Raw genomic sequence first — 14,584 nt, forward strand, 5'->3', positions numbered from 1 at the left:
GGAAATCTGCCCCCAAAACTGCCAGTCAGCTGCTACATAAATTACTTGTGGGTTTCTGCAATCCCGTGACATTGTTTTAGACACCCCTGTTATCATTAAAATTAACTTAATCTTGTAAGAGCTAAACAAGTTGTACAGTCCCAGAGTCTTCATGCAGTGACAAACTGAAGACAGATCAAAATCTCCGAGATGCTGCTTCAGAGCCCTGAAACCTCGCAGTCCATAACCCATGGCATTTTCTTAAGAGGTGTGGACAGCAGAATAAAAGCAGATTTGTGGCCATATTTGACCTGGCCAGGTTGCAAAGAAGGAAAGTAAACCTCTCCCCAAAGCAGAAGAACCTAAAATGAGCCATGCATTGGTCTCCCAGACGAAAGAGGAAAGTTAATAAGAAAGAGGCGAAAGAGATGTCCGAGTTGAGATTGACAATGTGTATCTAGAAGAAAACTTGTCTGCTTCACTGCCCTAGTCTCCAAGGAGGAAAGCAATGTCAGAGTGATCCATGTGGTTTTGCAGCTAGGAGATAGATAAAGGCATGGGGTCTGAGGTTTAATTTCTCTTCTGAGGGTTTTTGTTCCCTTGGGGTAGCTGCATGATTTTCTTTTCCTTTCTGGTTCTTCTCCTGCTATCTATAAACATTTTTGTAACCACAACACCGATTATCCATAAGCGATGATATAAGATACAAAACAAATTGAAAAAAATCTATGCTACTATTCTGAAAACTTCTGCTAAACATGGTGTTTGATCCTGTTTATCTGAGCACGACATTGGAGTCTGGAAGTTCCTTCAGAGGGTCACTGAGCATTTAGTATTGCCATTGGGGGAGGACAAGCTTTAGTCATCCGGTGAGATGAGGAATTCAAGGATGCAGTCTGGCTAATGCAGACCTTGTAAGTGTTACTGAAATACTGGCAGTATCTGTAACAGATTTTGAGCATGAACAGGTGAGTTGCTGCTATTGGTAGCCAAAATGGTGGATCTGGCACAGTGGGCCTATGGTCAGCAATCATTTTGGACTTACATTAGGACCCGTTCTTTGTCCTGAACTCAATCTGAGCTTGCCATTTTGTGAAATTACCCACCAACCTCACAAGGGCATTGGCAGAATTGTGTCTGCTGAGTGCTGTGAACAACACATGCTCTTGAGATGGGTACGTGCTTAACTCATAATGTTGAGACAGTTGGAAACCAGAAGTAGTAGTGACAGCCAACTCATCTCCAGTGATCCCCACATCTGTGTGTATTGGATTTACAGTTGTGTCACATTTGGATGCCTTTCGGGTTTGTACTTTCTGAAAAGGTGCAAAACCTTTTATGGTTGTAAAGGTGGCTTTCTGAACGGAAACATTTTTACAGCTGATTGGATTATTCATTTCACTGTGAGCAGTAACAAACTGCTTGTTAGTCTAGGGTTTTTGTTAAGTACTCTGAGAAAGAGCAAAGGGTCTCTCAGCCAGCTGAGTACTTGAAACATAAGGGAACAGACATACACAGAGGAGTAGCTTCATTCAAATTAAAGCTCTGAGAAGCCACAAGCACGTAAGCACTGCTATCCAAATGATCATAATCATGAAATTATTGCCAACATATATATGGTACATTTAAGAAGTGGCCTGTCTTTGGTGGTGGTAGTGTCTGGGGTTTTGGGGTTCTTACACAAAATCTGTTCTGAGACTTCTGCTTCTGTTAGCTTCAGTCACACCTTCCGAATTACGGGTTTCAAGTCTTGCTTGAAAATGAGTTGCGTGATTCCCATTAAAGGAAATGTCAGAAGTTACTCCCTCCAGCCTTCATGTTTTGTGAGTTTTGCAAATGTGACAATCTGAAGTGGATGTTGACACTTCATCCGGTTCTGTCTTGTGTGTGCACATGGACCATGAGCTCTCTGTTCTTTCTGGGAGAATAGAGTCAATCCCTTCAAGGTGTGTATACTGACAGGAAGGACAAGAGGGAAATAAAAACTAGACTGAATTGGTTCCATCTACCCTTCTCTTAAAGCATCAGGGTTGTGTGATTCAGAAGGTTACATCTATCTCCATATGTTGATGGTTGAATCTTACCTTGTTGATATGCATATACACAACTGAAATCTGCAGTTATGCCTCATGCAACAGATTTGCAGATACTGTTTTCAGTTCCATTAACCATTTGTCACCACAGATTCTCCTCCTGGCAAAGGAAGTCCTTTAGTCTTTAGGTTCTGGAATGAGGTTTTAATTTACTGTGATGTCAGCTTCCTCCTCCTTTCGTGGTGATGGTAGTGGTATGTTTTTGGTTAAGCATTCTGGGTTTAATGCTTGTCTCTGAGATCATTGGGCTGGTGTGGTACGATCACAGGCAGAAACTCTTTCCCCACTTCAAAATCATATGCAGGGAATTAAACAAACAAATCTTGTCTGTTCCATGTGGGTGAACGTCATGCTCTGCTTTTGAAACTCTTTCCCCACATGGATCGAGTGCTTCCCTACAGCATTGCTGACTGCCACCATGCTCCAGCACACCGGACCCCCAGGAGAAGCTGTCATCTGCAGTCCCTGGAACCTGTTCTCTGCCTGTCAGCAAGAACAGAGGGATTTAAATACATATAGCACACATGTGAAAACTTTTGTTTGACTCCGACTTTTCAGTTCATAGCTTGCTTAAGTGCACTGCAGTTGTATGCTTTTGTGTTCAAATTTAAGTGCCATTGCCTTCCATAATGCTGTAAGCATGTTTATAGGTACTGTTGCATCTCCAGGGTGGCACATCTTCCCATTTTCTGCTCCTGAAGAGCAAGATATGCTGTCATGGGATGTGTCATCGGAATTTTGCTGTAGTGGTGTTCAGTTCTGCACTGCAGCCTTCGCTTTCTGCTAGAAATGGTTCCTTTCAGCTGGTCTAATTAAGCTGACAAATAATGCCTACATGAAAAAAAAATAAAGTGTGAGGGACTTTAAAGTCTGCTTGAACTTGTATTGGGACAGACTCCTTTCTCTTTAGGGAGAACATGTGGCTTGCTCTCTTGAGTTCATGAACTCAAGATTTTTGCCTCTTTAAGGAGCTCCAAATACTCATTGTGAGTGTTACTCAAAACTGTGCCAGGACTCAAAACTGAGCATGCCTGCAGCTGGAGGAAAAACATACAGGAGGCAGCTGTTCACAACCTTTTCTTTTCCCTTTTTCTCCTCTCCTTTTTTTTTGTTTTTTTTCCCCCTTGGCTGTTGTTCATCTAGCCCCATTTCAGTGTTCATGAAGTGACTGTCTTTTGTCAGGACTTACTCTTTCAGGTTATTAAATTATATTGACCTGGAAGTACGCTTACAAGATATCCTGTGGTCCATACAGTAACATAGGGACAGCACTAGTTGCCTGCACAAGTACGTGTTGTGCGTTAATTTAATTCATGTGCTCTTTATTGGAAAATGTGCCCTTGAAGAAAGGCTCCAAGTTGTCAGGGACCCAAAAGGAAACAGAAATGAGATGCAGGGTGGCTTCAGCAGGTAGCCTAGCAGGTTTAGCTTAAGTGTACAAATTCCAAGGTTTGTGATGCACCATATAATATGCAAATTATTTATTAGATTAAAGGGAGGGGGGTGTTAAAAATGCACATACAATAGTTGTGTTTGCCTTCAGCTTTTAGAAAGAAGAGAAAATGCTAACAGCAATTTGACAGAAAATCTACACTGAGATGATAATTTAGATGTTATTGTCAGGAGATGGAAAATTTAGAAATTTTGGGCTCTATTTCTCTCTGTATTGCTGCTGTCCTAGTGGCATTGATAGAGTAATTTTTTTTTCTCTGCGCTTTCCCTGTTTGTATAACAGGAGCAGCAACACAGCTCCCTTTTTTATGTTGCGCTTTGCCAGTGAAGGAAGCATACAGAGCTTGGAGTTGTTATTGTGGAAATCTGAAAAGGATGCACTAGCACATGTTCTTAGGCAAATCAAGGGCTAAATTGCTGTTTCCTGCAGATCTCAGCTTTTCTGTGTTGTGCTACAGCTTCAAAAGTCCATACCTGCAGTGAATGGGAATTTGGGTCCTGTATTTCCATCAATGTGTGCCACTCTTTAAACCTTGAAGCATGCCCAGGAGAAGAGGAGGGAATGGGGTTGTTACTCTCTTGTATGCCTAACAGCAGGGGGTGATGCAATCCAGGGAACATTCGACTTCAGCATTTGGTTGAGGTTGTGTCTGAAAAACATTTTCTCTCAAACTGGCTGAGCATTTGTCACAAAGCTGTTCCTCTGTCTTGCATGAGTGACTCCTTCACCCTGCTGTTCCCCCTGCAGAGCCTGTGCCAGTAGTGAGACTGAGAGTGAAGCTGGGGATATCATGGACCAACAGTTTGAGGAAATGAATAACAAGCTGAACTCAATGACGGATCCAACTGGCTTCCTGAGGATGGTCAGCAGGAACAACCTCTTGAACAGGTGAGAACACAGCACTGCACTGTGGGGTTCAGCAAGCAGAATGAGATGTCTTGGTGTCGGGCTTCTCTCTAAATTACAAGTTTAGGGTACAGCTGATGCTATTGCTCATGGTCTCCCTATTGCCCCGAGTTGTGGGGGCACAGAGCAGCAAACTGATCCTGTCCTTTACAGTTGCAGTAACCATCCATTCTTCACAGCATGGATGTATGGGGGGAACATGAGGCACCTCTCTTAGGAATAAGGTCCGTAAGTTAGTACTGTGCAGCACTCTGCCCTTCTGAGTGGAAGGACTCGTAGGCATTTCCCTTCTGTCCTTTTCTTCTATGTTCATGTGGTGCAGTGAAAATTTCTCCCTCCATCAGGAGAGCTCTGCATCTTGCTCCTGATGGGATTGAGAATCCCTTACCGCCTAGTGTGTCACATGTGCGTCCAGCCCGGGAGCTTCGGGTGCCTGGTGGCTTCCACAGATAGGTGGCCTATTGGAGGTTGGTTTTGTTCTACAGTCTCAAGTGTTGGATGCAAGGGACAAAGAAGCCATGCCAGGTCCTGGAAGGGCATGGAGTCCTATTGCTTCCTTCTCTAGAAATAGAAATTTTCAGCAGGAAGGAGGCAGGACAGGGACTGAAAGCGTCATTGTGCCTCGTGGGAGAGAGGACCCCAGGCACAGGCAGACTCCTAGATAGGACTATGTATTTCACTTAAGAACTCAGTAGCTTGGTTTGGCGGGGTGGCATCTTCATTGCATTTCTAGGTGAATTTGATAGCTTAAAGTGATAGCCAGCAAGGACTTGTCAGCAATTGTTAACTGATAACTCTGACCTGAGGGGCAGCCATTTCGAATTTGCTCTTCTGGCCAAGCACTGTTTGTGACTATCTGAACAATTGCAGGGGAACTCTGTTTTGTCCCTGCTGTCTGTGAGGTGCAGAGCTTGGAGCTCTTTGCTACATACTTATTATGGAAATACTTGTTTTTGTTCATCTTAACTGTTGTACTAATTAGCTGGGAATAAGCTGCATTTCCAGAGTGACAGGACTGTGCGCTAGCTGCACCGTCTCCACTAATTTTCTGCCTCTTACAACTTGCTCAGGTCTCAGTCTTTCACACTACTGTGCTGATTAGGGCAAGCATTCGAAACAAAAATTGAAGACAGAATTTTTCCAATGTTACCACTCCCCCAGTGGAGAGGGGCTGCATGATGCAACCCAGGGTTTCTGGCTAGATCTGTGCTACAGCATGGATTGTGAGCACAGAATACCCCAGGCCTTTCTCAGCTGGAAAAGAAAATGCTATCAGCCTGAAGTGTTGTGAGCCATCACTGGAGCTTGTGAGCTGTAACAGCATCCCCATGAAACTGGGAGCTGCCTGTTGGCACCAACAACTGGCCTGTTTTTCTTTCCAGAATCCACATGCGTATCTGTTCAAGCTGCTGCATTGATGATGAACTATGAGTACTTGCTAGGTTTGGATCAAACAGACAGATACCCAGAATCACTGAGATGTTTTGCTAGTTCATCAGGCTTAGAAGGACAGGAGAATGCCCCTCTGATTACAGGGGAAAAATATGATCCAATTCTGCTCCAGGGAATGTTAATCCACAGAATCACTGCAGAGGCCAACCATCCAGCATCTATGTCTTTCTGCTCCATAGGAGCTAAGTGCATTACTTTGAACCCCCATCCAGGAGCTTATCTCAGGTGCCTTGTCAGGTAACTAGTTTGCAGCTTTTAGGAGAATGGGATGGGGCAACTTGGGCACTTAACTAAAAGCACCCTCACAAGGGCATCAGGAGGAGCACTGGAAGCAGCCATGTCTTTGATGTTCTCGCCATGAGCAGTGAGATGAAGAGAATGAGAAGACGCTGCTGTATGGCCTGCCGGCCTGCCCACCTTTTGTCTGCAGATGGGGGCATACCAGCGGGCTCTAGTGGCAGAGCTAACACTGCCACATCTGTTTGCACCTGGCTTGCTGAGCCCTGAATTCAGGGTAGATGCTGTGGTCCTGCCCAAGCCTTTGAATACCTCCTGTACTTAACGTCTGCTCCAGTCCCACAGGTGATCAAACTGGAGGCTACAGAGTCTAGAAGGGCACTGTAGAAAGCATTAGCTGGCCTCTTGCTATACTGTGTGGTTCTTTATAATTAAGCTGTGTAGAGAGTCATGTGGCTCACGGCATGCAGCACACCAAGCTTGGGACAACAAGGAGATATCCTTGCAAGAGCCCTGAAGCTTCAGGAAAGAAGCAGATGAAAATCTGCATGGAAGAGAGCAGATTAAGAAATAAAATGGGAGCAGGCGGCATTTTTATGCACTGGCCTAGAGCTCTAACAAGAAACTGTGAGCTCTTAGACTTTGGTTAAGCAACAGAATTGAATGGTTAGCTAGAGCACAAGCTGTGATCTTGCAGCTCCAGACTCCAGCTCACCTCCTCTGTGCAATGGCTTTTCTGCCAGCTAGTGCTGGAGTGAGTTCATGTAGCTGTAGGTCAATGCTGAGTGGACTGTTGCTGCTGTAGTGCTTCAGAGGATGGTAAAATTTTGCCTCACAGGCAGTGATTGAAGGTGTGGCATCTGTTTGCTTTGGCTTCTGTACTGTAGGGGACAAAGAGAAGTAAGGCCTGCTGGAGCTGAGAATAAGAGCTTGTCTTCCCTACTGCCAAGGCAGGCCCTGCATTCCTCATGTGGGGCCTGAATGCATGTTCACATCTTGTGCTTGAATGTTGGAGATCCTCAAAGGAGTTTGCATGGCTTGGGGCCAGTGCAAGTTCCCTCACACACAGGAATTGCACATGCTGTTAAGGTCCTATGTTAGAAAATTAGGCCCTGGAGATGCTGGGACTGTTTGGAGCCATCCAGTCTCCATGTCTGGCAACAAGCAGGTGACTGAAAGGAAGCCCTTGGTTTGGGATGGGTGCCCTCTGGCTGCTGTCATCAGGTAACCTGGTTTTTAAGCAGAGAATAGTATGGTTTTTTGGCAGTTCTGCTTAGAAAAGCAAAAATGCGGGGGTTTAGCAGTTAACTTAAGGAACTTCTGAGAAGAAATGGACTTTGGAGGAGAAAGAAGCACTGAAGGGACGCTGCAGTGATCTCAGTATTGGGCAATAGCTGTCTAAGCTGTAGATGCCACTGATACAACCCCCAAGACAGTCCCAGTTGCTCACATCTTATGCAGCTTCTGTTTTCTCTGTTCCTTAGGGCTCTTAGACTTTTGTTGGGTTTCCAGATTAAAATCTGATTTCCTCCCTGCTAGTCGTCTTCTGCTCCAGCAAGGGACTTGATCACTGCCCTGTACCTGAATATAGCTCCCCCACCTTTTCTTTGGCCTCTCCACCATCATGGGGATACAGTTTGTCCTCCTTCCATGTACCTGCAGAAAGAATGAGAATCAGCCCTGATGCTGCTCAAAGGGTAAAATATACTTCCCTGAGGTCAATTTTTGCAATGCAGCATGGTGAGAATTTGTAAAAGGCTAAATGGGAGGTAAGGAGCAATATAACTTGAGATGTGAATTCACTTCCACCAAGGCCATTGCTATCTCCCAGCTCCCCTTACAATTGCAAAGAGCTTGGGTTTTTTTCAGCAGAGTCAGCATGCTCAGGGTCCATGGCCAGTCCTACAAGCATAGTTGGAGATTTTCAGAGCAAGTTCAGTGCCCCAATAAGAGTAAAGTCTCTATGAATCCAGCCAGAGGAATCTAGCAGAAGGTGCTTACAATTCACATGGAGCCTCAGCAGCAGTAAAAATGTGGCTATCGCCAAGATACTGTTTCATCTCGTTTTGCTCAGGGTTTCATCCTGGTGACCATCATGTGATGTCTGAGCGTAGATCTCCTCTCCTCTTGGTGTGGCACCCTGCTTTTGTGTTGATTTTGACCCTCTTGGCTGTGCTTACGTCATCGCACAGTGAGGACCAGCTGCTCACTAATGGATGGGGAGCCAGGAACTAGGTGCAGCAGCAGAGCCTGTGGGGCAGAGGCCACACCAGCAGGACCCCATCCAACCGTACCCAGTGAAGTGAGCAGGGCAGACCTGGGAATGGCAGGCAGAGCCAGCCGAGAGTTTGGATCATCAGGCAAGTGCCTGGTGATGAGGCAGGTCTGAGGTCAAGCCAGGTGTGCAGGTGTCCCAAGTCAGGATCAAGTCTGGTGGTGGTAACTGGGGTCAGGCACAGCCCACTAATGGCTGTGTGGGTCCATCGGGAGGGGCAGTCTGAGGGGATGTTAGTAGCAGGTCAGGCTCTGGATCAGCAGGGTTCATGGGCAGGCGCAGGCAGGGCTGTGATGGAGCTGGGGACAAGCATACCTGCAGCATAGCTGAAGCAGAGACCAAAGGCCCAGGCCCCAGCTTAAATGGAGCTCCAGGGCTCATGGGCAGGGCATGTTGGTGGAGGCCCCAGTTCAGGCTGGTCAGGGTCATTAAAGCCTATTAATACCCTCAGGGACCTGACAGTTTGCCCTGGAGAACCATGCAGCTGACCCCCTCTGGAGCAGAGGGGTGGGGGTGTACCAGGGATACTGGCTGTCCCACGATGAAGCAGGGTCTTTGGAAGGCAGATAGGAAAGCAGTGGCTGGAGAGTCTCTTATCTGTCTGGTTCTCTACCATATGGGGTGCAGTGCTGTAGCTGCCCGAGTACAGACCACACACGCAGAGAGTGCTGGGTGGTCTGTGGGTTTTGTGCAACCACTGGTGGGTTCTGGAGATAATTACGGGTCCTTGAAAGCATCCACAGGGAGCTCATATCTGAATGTTGTCTGGAGCTTCCCACAGCTGGGTATTGTGAGTGTGTCAAGGCCCTGAATGTGGATTCGGGACTGCATCTCTAGGAAGAGTCTTTTTGAGGCAGGGTTGCAGAATGACAGGCCTGATGGATATCCATTGTCCTGAGGCTGTCAGACCACTGCAGCAGTAAGCCTGACTCCCAGCCCTCCTGCCTGAATGGCTGTGCTTGGTGATGAGTAGTATTTGACTTGTCCAGAGTCCTAATGGGTGCCAAGGCAAGAGCAGCTCTGTGCTGATTCTGGTAGGAACCCCTCCTTCCTGCCCAGCCCAGCCACATTCATCCTTGGCAAGCAGAGCAAGGCTCTGTGAGGCTGGTGGTAGGCCAAATCAGTCTGAGCTCAAGGCTTGCGTGACACGGGCTTTCACCCCCTTTCTCTGAGGCTGTGATGGGGTCATTGCTTTGTTCTTGCATCTCCAAGACAAAGGGCGGGAGCAGAGTTAATGCTAATACATGCAGGCAGTCCTGAGTCCCAGTTTGTGCTGTTTCCTCTGCTTGCTGCAGGTCATGCTGCCTTATACAAAGGGTTATAAAAAAGGAGCACTGCGGAGTCTGTGCAGAGGCTTCCAAATGGGAGATTTTACTGTTCCAGAAATCAGGGGACCCCTCGACATTGCAAAAGCAAGGTAGAAATAATCGGTGCAGCATCCCAGAAGCTAGTACTGGCACTCTGTAGAAGGGGTGTTTGGCCAAAAGATTCAGAAGTCTCTGTCTTGTCACATTGAAATCACCTGGACTCAGATGCCTGACAAGCCACCTGGAGAGCCATTTGTTTGCACTGGTTTGGGAGGAAAGGGAATGGGCTGGCTAGGGCTCCAGGTCTGCTGTGCCTGCTACAAAAGATCTCTGTCCATCCTCCCCCTATGGATTTTTCTCACTCTTCTTTGTGTACACAAACACACAGGCAAGAGATTTGAAAGATTTATGATACTCTCTTGCTTTTATTCTAATAAAAAGCAATCTGAGTTGTGAAGGAATAAATCTGGAGCTGCTTGGCTGTGAAACCAAGATGAAGGAGGCTCTGCTGATTAGAGTAATCAAGACCCTATTCCTTGCAATAAATTAGTGTGTTAAAATCGCTTAATACAGAAGGTGAGGCTGGCGAGTGCCACCTGCTGGCAAATAACTGCTTCTTGGAAAGGTCAGGGCTGTTGTGCTTGGAGTAAAGCCCTACATGCTCACTGGTTCCTAGATGAGCAGTGGGGTATCCCTACCCTTCTAGACTGCTATATCAGGCAGGATATACTAAAGGGATGTGCTTTGAGCACAGGGTTCAGGGCACTAGAAATGTGTGAGATTGGGAAAGCACAGTTTTTATTTTCTGATCTGCTTTTCAAATCTGTGCTACACAAAGTATGGAAACAGCTGAGCACTGCAGAGTGTGCTTGGCTGACTCAGCTGCTGCAGTGAAGCTAGGCAGAGGGGTCCAGAGGGGAGCAGACAGTGCTGAGTCCATGCTGATCGTGCAATGAACTTGGTATTGCACAAGTCACCTAGTCAAGTTTTCAGCAGCTGAGCAGCAACAGCGTACACGTACTTGCACCAGAATCTCTGCATCAGAGAGCATGGGCAGTTGGACACCAGGCTTCCATTTGCATTCTTAAATTAATCCTGTTGGCCCATAAGATGTAAATTCCTTGTTAGTGGGGAGCATGCGTGGTAGCATCAGTTTTTCTTTAGAGAATAGGTTTTAGACATGATGTGAACTGGGTCTGGAGACTGGTTGCAGCAACTGAGGAGAGAAAGAGAGGAGAGAAAGAAATTTTCTGAATCTGTCTGTTGGTATGTGTCAGAAAAGGTCAGGGGTATGTCTCAGGCCTGTGGTTTGTCAGTGGTAGAAGGAGTGCACTTGAGTGCAAGATTTTTGCATTTCTTGTCTTTTCCTGCATGTTGGCTTAATCTGGTACTTTGAAGAGACACTGTGCCTATATGTGTGTGTGTATATGTATCTGCTATAGGCATATATATATGTGCATACATATGAATATATATACCTGTAGCAAATACACAGTCAACTGTTAATATATCTCATTGATTAATGTATCTGTTGGATGCTGAGTTTTCTTTTGATTTCCTGGATGTGCAAGTACTTCATGCATTTATTTCTTTTCTGTGTTGATAGCCAAGAATCGATCCAGGCAAGAGGTAAAAATAAGGAACAGAGACAAGGCATTTCTTCAGAGTAAACGTCCTTAAAAAAAGGACATTGCAGACTAGTGTCCTGAAAAAGCATGTGAGTTTGGTCATGAATCAGGAAACTATAGCTGCTTTGCTGTTGTGTAAATTGGCAAAGGCACATAGCATTAGAAGGTGTCTGAGAGGCAAAACAGTGCTGTGCTCCATAGAGACCAAGAATGGAGGGAGGCTTTCTCTGCACTGCAGCATCAAAGTATGATCTGGACTGGGATTCCATGGAACCCTCCATCAAATGCATTTGGCACCTTGAGGACAACGAGGCATGTGTTGCCTCATGGGTGGCCTTTTATACTTGAAATTGTTGTGTTTATTACTGGACAGCCCCAGTAGTGACTCTGGTTACACTTCAGACCTTGCACAACCATTACTGTTCAATGTCTTATTTCCCTCCCTGCCTTTTCTTTAAGGCCCACCTGTTAAAACTTTCTGGAAAGTTACCCTTTTCACATAAAATGGTTGATCATGGCACCAAGCCAAGGATAACCTTTCTGGGGAGCACAGCTGCTGGATTAGTGAAACCAGAATCAGGCAACATCATTTCCTCAACAGGGTGATAACTTTTTGTAGCCATGCTATCTCAGTCTCCTCAAGAGTGATGGTGTTTGGTGGCTGGTAATGTCAGGAGAGCACGTGCAGAGCTTTCTCTGTGGGGATGTCAGAAATGGGCTCCAGGTCAGCTCTTGTATCTGACACTTCATGGAGCCGTTCAGAGGAGTGGCAGCAAGTGCAGGCGTTAACTTCATGTCTTGTTGTTTGCCTGTTGTCATATTTCCTTTTGGTACCATGCTAGATTAGTTGGTGCAAAACCCAAGTGCAAATCTTCCTGTGACTGTAGTCAATTGTTAATGGGTCTCATGTTTGCCCACACACAACAGCTGTACATATGTATGGAGTAAAAACTGTGAACAGCACTTCAGGCACTTGAGTTTGTAGAGAAGCTCCACAGCAATGTAATATGCTGTCTGCAACTGATTCACCCTGCCATTAATGTCATTGTTCATTGCGGTGTGAAGCTGAATGGGAGAATAAAGCCCTGCCAGGAAGCATCTTACAGAACAGAGTCCTCTGGGTGGACAGGGACTGGCTCATTGTCAGTGTTAATGAAGTCAGGGCAACCTGTAGTGGACCTCAGATTTCTGCAACCAATCTCTCACTTGCCTTTTGCCCACAGGAGCTGTCAGAGCATGACCAGTCTGTTCAGCAGTACCATGTCTCCTGTTAAGGATGGAACATCATCTCTTCCAAGGAGGCAGACTTCCTTCACCAAACCCCCACTCCGTGCGCTCTACGACTTACTGATAGGACCTATGGAAGGAGTAAGCCTTTGGCGCGGACAAATGCAGAGATTCATTTACCAAAATCCCCTGTCGATGTGGGAAAGCAAGAATAGGGAGCTTGGGGATTGTATCTGAAGCGTGGTGGTTTTCACTTGGTCTTCCCAGATGGTGAGACTGGGTGTGCTAGGAGGTGGAAACAAGGGATGTTGCTGTTGATACCACTTCTAGTCAGCTGCCAAAGTATAACGCTTTTCATGAACCTAAGCAGGAAGTGTATCCTTAATTCACTAATACTAATTGGCAAACTCAGCAGCTCTGTCTAGGGACAAACAGGTCAGGGGATAGAAAAAGCAGTATTGGGAACCTGGCAGCACCACTGCCCCACCCTGTGCCTCCTGCTGCCACACAGTGCAGCGCTGGCAGCCAGCTGCAGCCAGACAAGCTGGGCCTTGCTCTCTCTCCATCCCAGGGATTGGTGCTTTTGCAATGAGATGGACGTGCTCCTGGTAGGTGCCAGCAGCAGCGGGTGGGAGCTGCTGCTGGGGCTGGTCAGGTGCTGGGCAGCCTGCTTGGTTCACTGCTGGTGTCGCAGCGCTCAGCCCATTCAGGGCCCTGCTCTGTGCATGGGGTGGAGGGCACAGGTCCCCACGTTGTCCCATGCTGGTGGATCACGGGATGAATGCAGAAGCAAAAGGAAACTGCATGGCGCAGTGTCCTGCGGCAGCCCTGGCCAGCCCATGTGGGAGGCCAGGAGTGGCAGCGCAGCCCCTGGTTCCAGTCTCACGGAGCAATGGCAGGATAAATTAAAAAGTCCTGTCTGTGTCGCACGGTATCTCTAGCTAGAAGAGGTAAAGTCACTCAGTCAAGAATTAGTCTTTTCTCAATTTGTATCCAGATGAATGAACAGATCAAAATGTCAGGATTCTGTCACATGAGAGGGAAAACCAGCTCTACCTTGGCTTACTTTAAAGGCTGTTCAGACGCTTTAATCTTGTCTGCAGAAGTCACCTCTGTTGCAGAGGCATAACCTTTGTGAGCCTGAGCCTTTGTTAGCTCTGTCAGCCTGCCATCCCGCAGTTACACCATGGATCTTGGAGAGCTGGGCTTTCTGCTCTAGAGGCAGCACGTGCATCCTCTTTGCAGGGCGAGGAGGTCAGCCCTGCTTATGGGTTTTCTTTGTCATCTTCTACAACATTCTTGAGAAACCTTCACCTGGGAGTTTAACGCCTGCCTACGCCTAGTGTAAATAGGTAAGACAGGCCGGGAGGAAATCCTTATGGGGAACCCCAGGAGTCTGCTGCTTCTTCCTGGTGAGGACGCACTGTGGTTGGGCACTGTTTGGCAGGTTTGGGTGTCTGAGACCCAAAGCTGGCTCCAGTAAGGTACTGTAGGGCTTTCAGAGAGCACAGAATTAGTAGATACAGGGCCTCTTTCTAAGAAGATGCAATTCAGGTCTTGTGTTTGGTTTGGCAGTCTCACTGTAATGGAAACTTCCAATTATAGCGACACTAGCTGCAAGAGAGGGACCCATCCAGGCCAGCAGCTGTCAGCTGGCCTAACCCAGCACAGCCATGCTCCCTGCGAGTGACGGACCAGAGACTTTTACACCATCATGACAAATCACTAGGGTAGCCGGTATCGTTGCTTTGAAGTAGAGTACACATTCCTGTGCTTGGCAGTTCATGCTTTTCTCCTTCTCACTGAAGAGATTCTTTTTTGTTAGAACTCATCCTAAAATTAATTCTTGGAGACATACGAAACGCGAATGATCCTCATAGTTTTATTTCTGTTTCTGTAATGCACATACAGCCATCATGAGAAAAAAAATATTAAACTCTAGGGGTTTTACATACAAATTATTAAAAACTCTGCTAGGCACATGTCACTACAGCTCAGATGCTCTGATTGTGTTGCTGACAGCTAAA

At 46.6% G+C, this 14,584-nt stretch overlaps 1 protein-coding gene across 6 annotated transcripts in view; it reads left to right on the top strand.

The window, feature by feature from the left end:
* The window catches only part of TTC28 (tetratricopeptide repeat domain 28), a 213,822-nt gene that overhangs the window by 181,394 nt on the left and 17,844 nt on the right, over positions 1 to 14,584 (top strand). For all 6 annotated transcript variants that reach the window (XM_030025985.2, XM_041126303.1, XM_030025987.2 and 3 more), the window contains 2 exons: positions 4,273 to 4,413; positions 12,554 to 12,698. In XM_030025985.2, coding sequence (XP_029881845.1) covers positions 4,273 to 4,413; positions 12,554 to 12,698 — 286 coding nt within the window. The remainder of the gene's footprint in view (positions 1 to 4,272; positions 4,414 to 12,553; positions 12,699 to 14,584) is intronic.

This window comes from Aquila chrysaetos, chromosome 9 (assembly GCF_900496995.4).
Source record: "Aquila chrysaetos chrysaetos chromosome 9, bAquChr1.4, whole genome shotgun sequence".
Classification (NCBI taxonomy): domain Eukaryota; kingdom Metazoa; phylum Chordata; class Aves; order Accipitriformes; family Accipitridae; genus Aquila; species Aquila chrysaetos.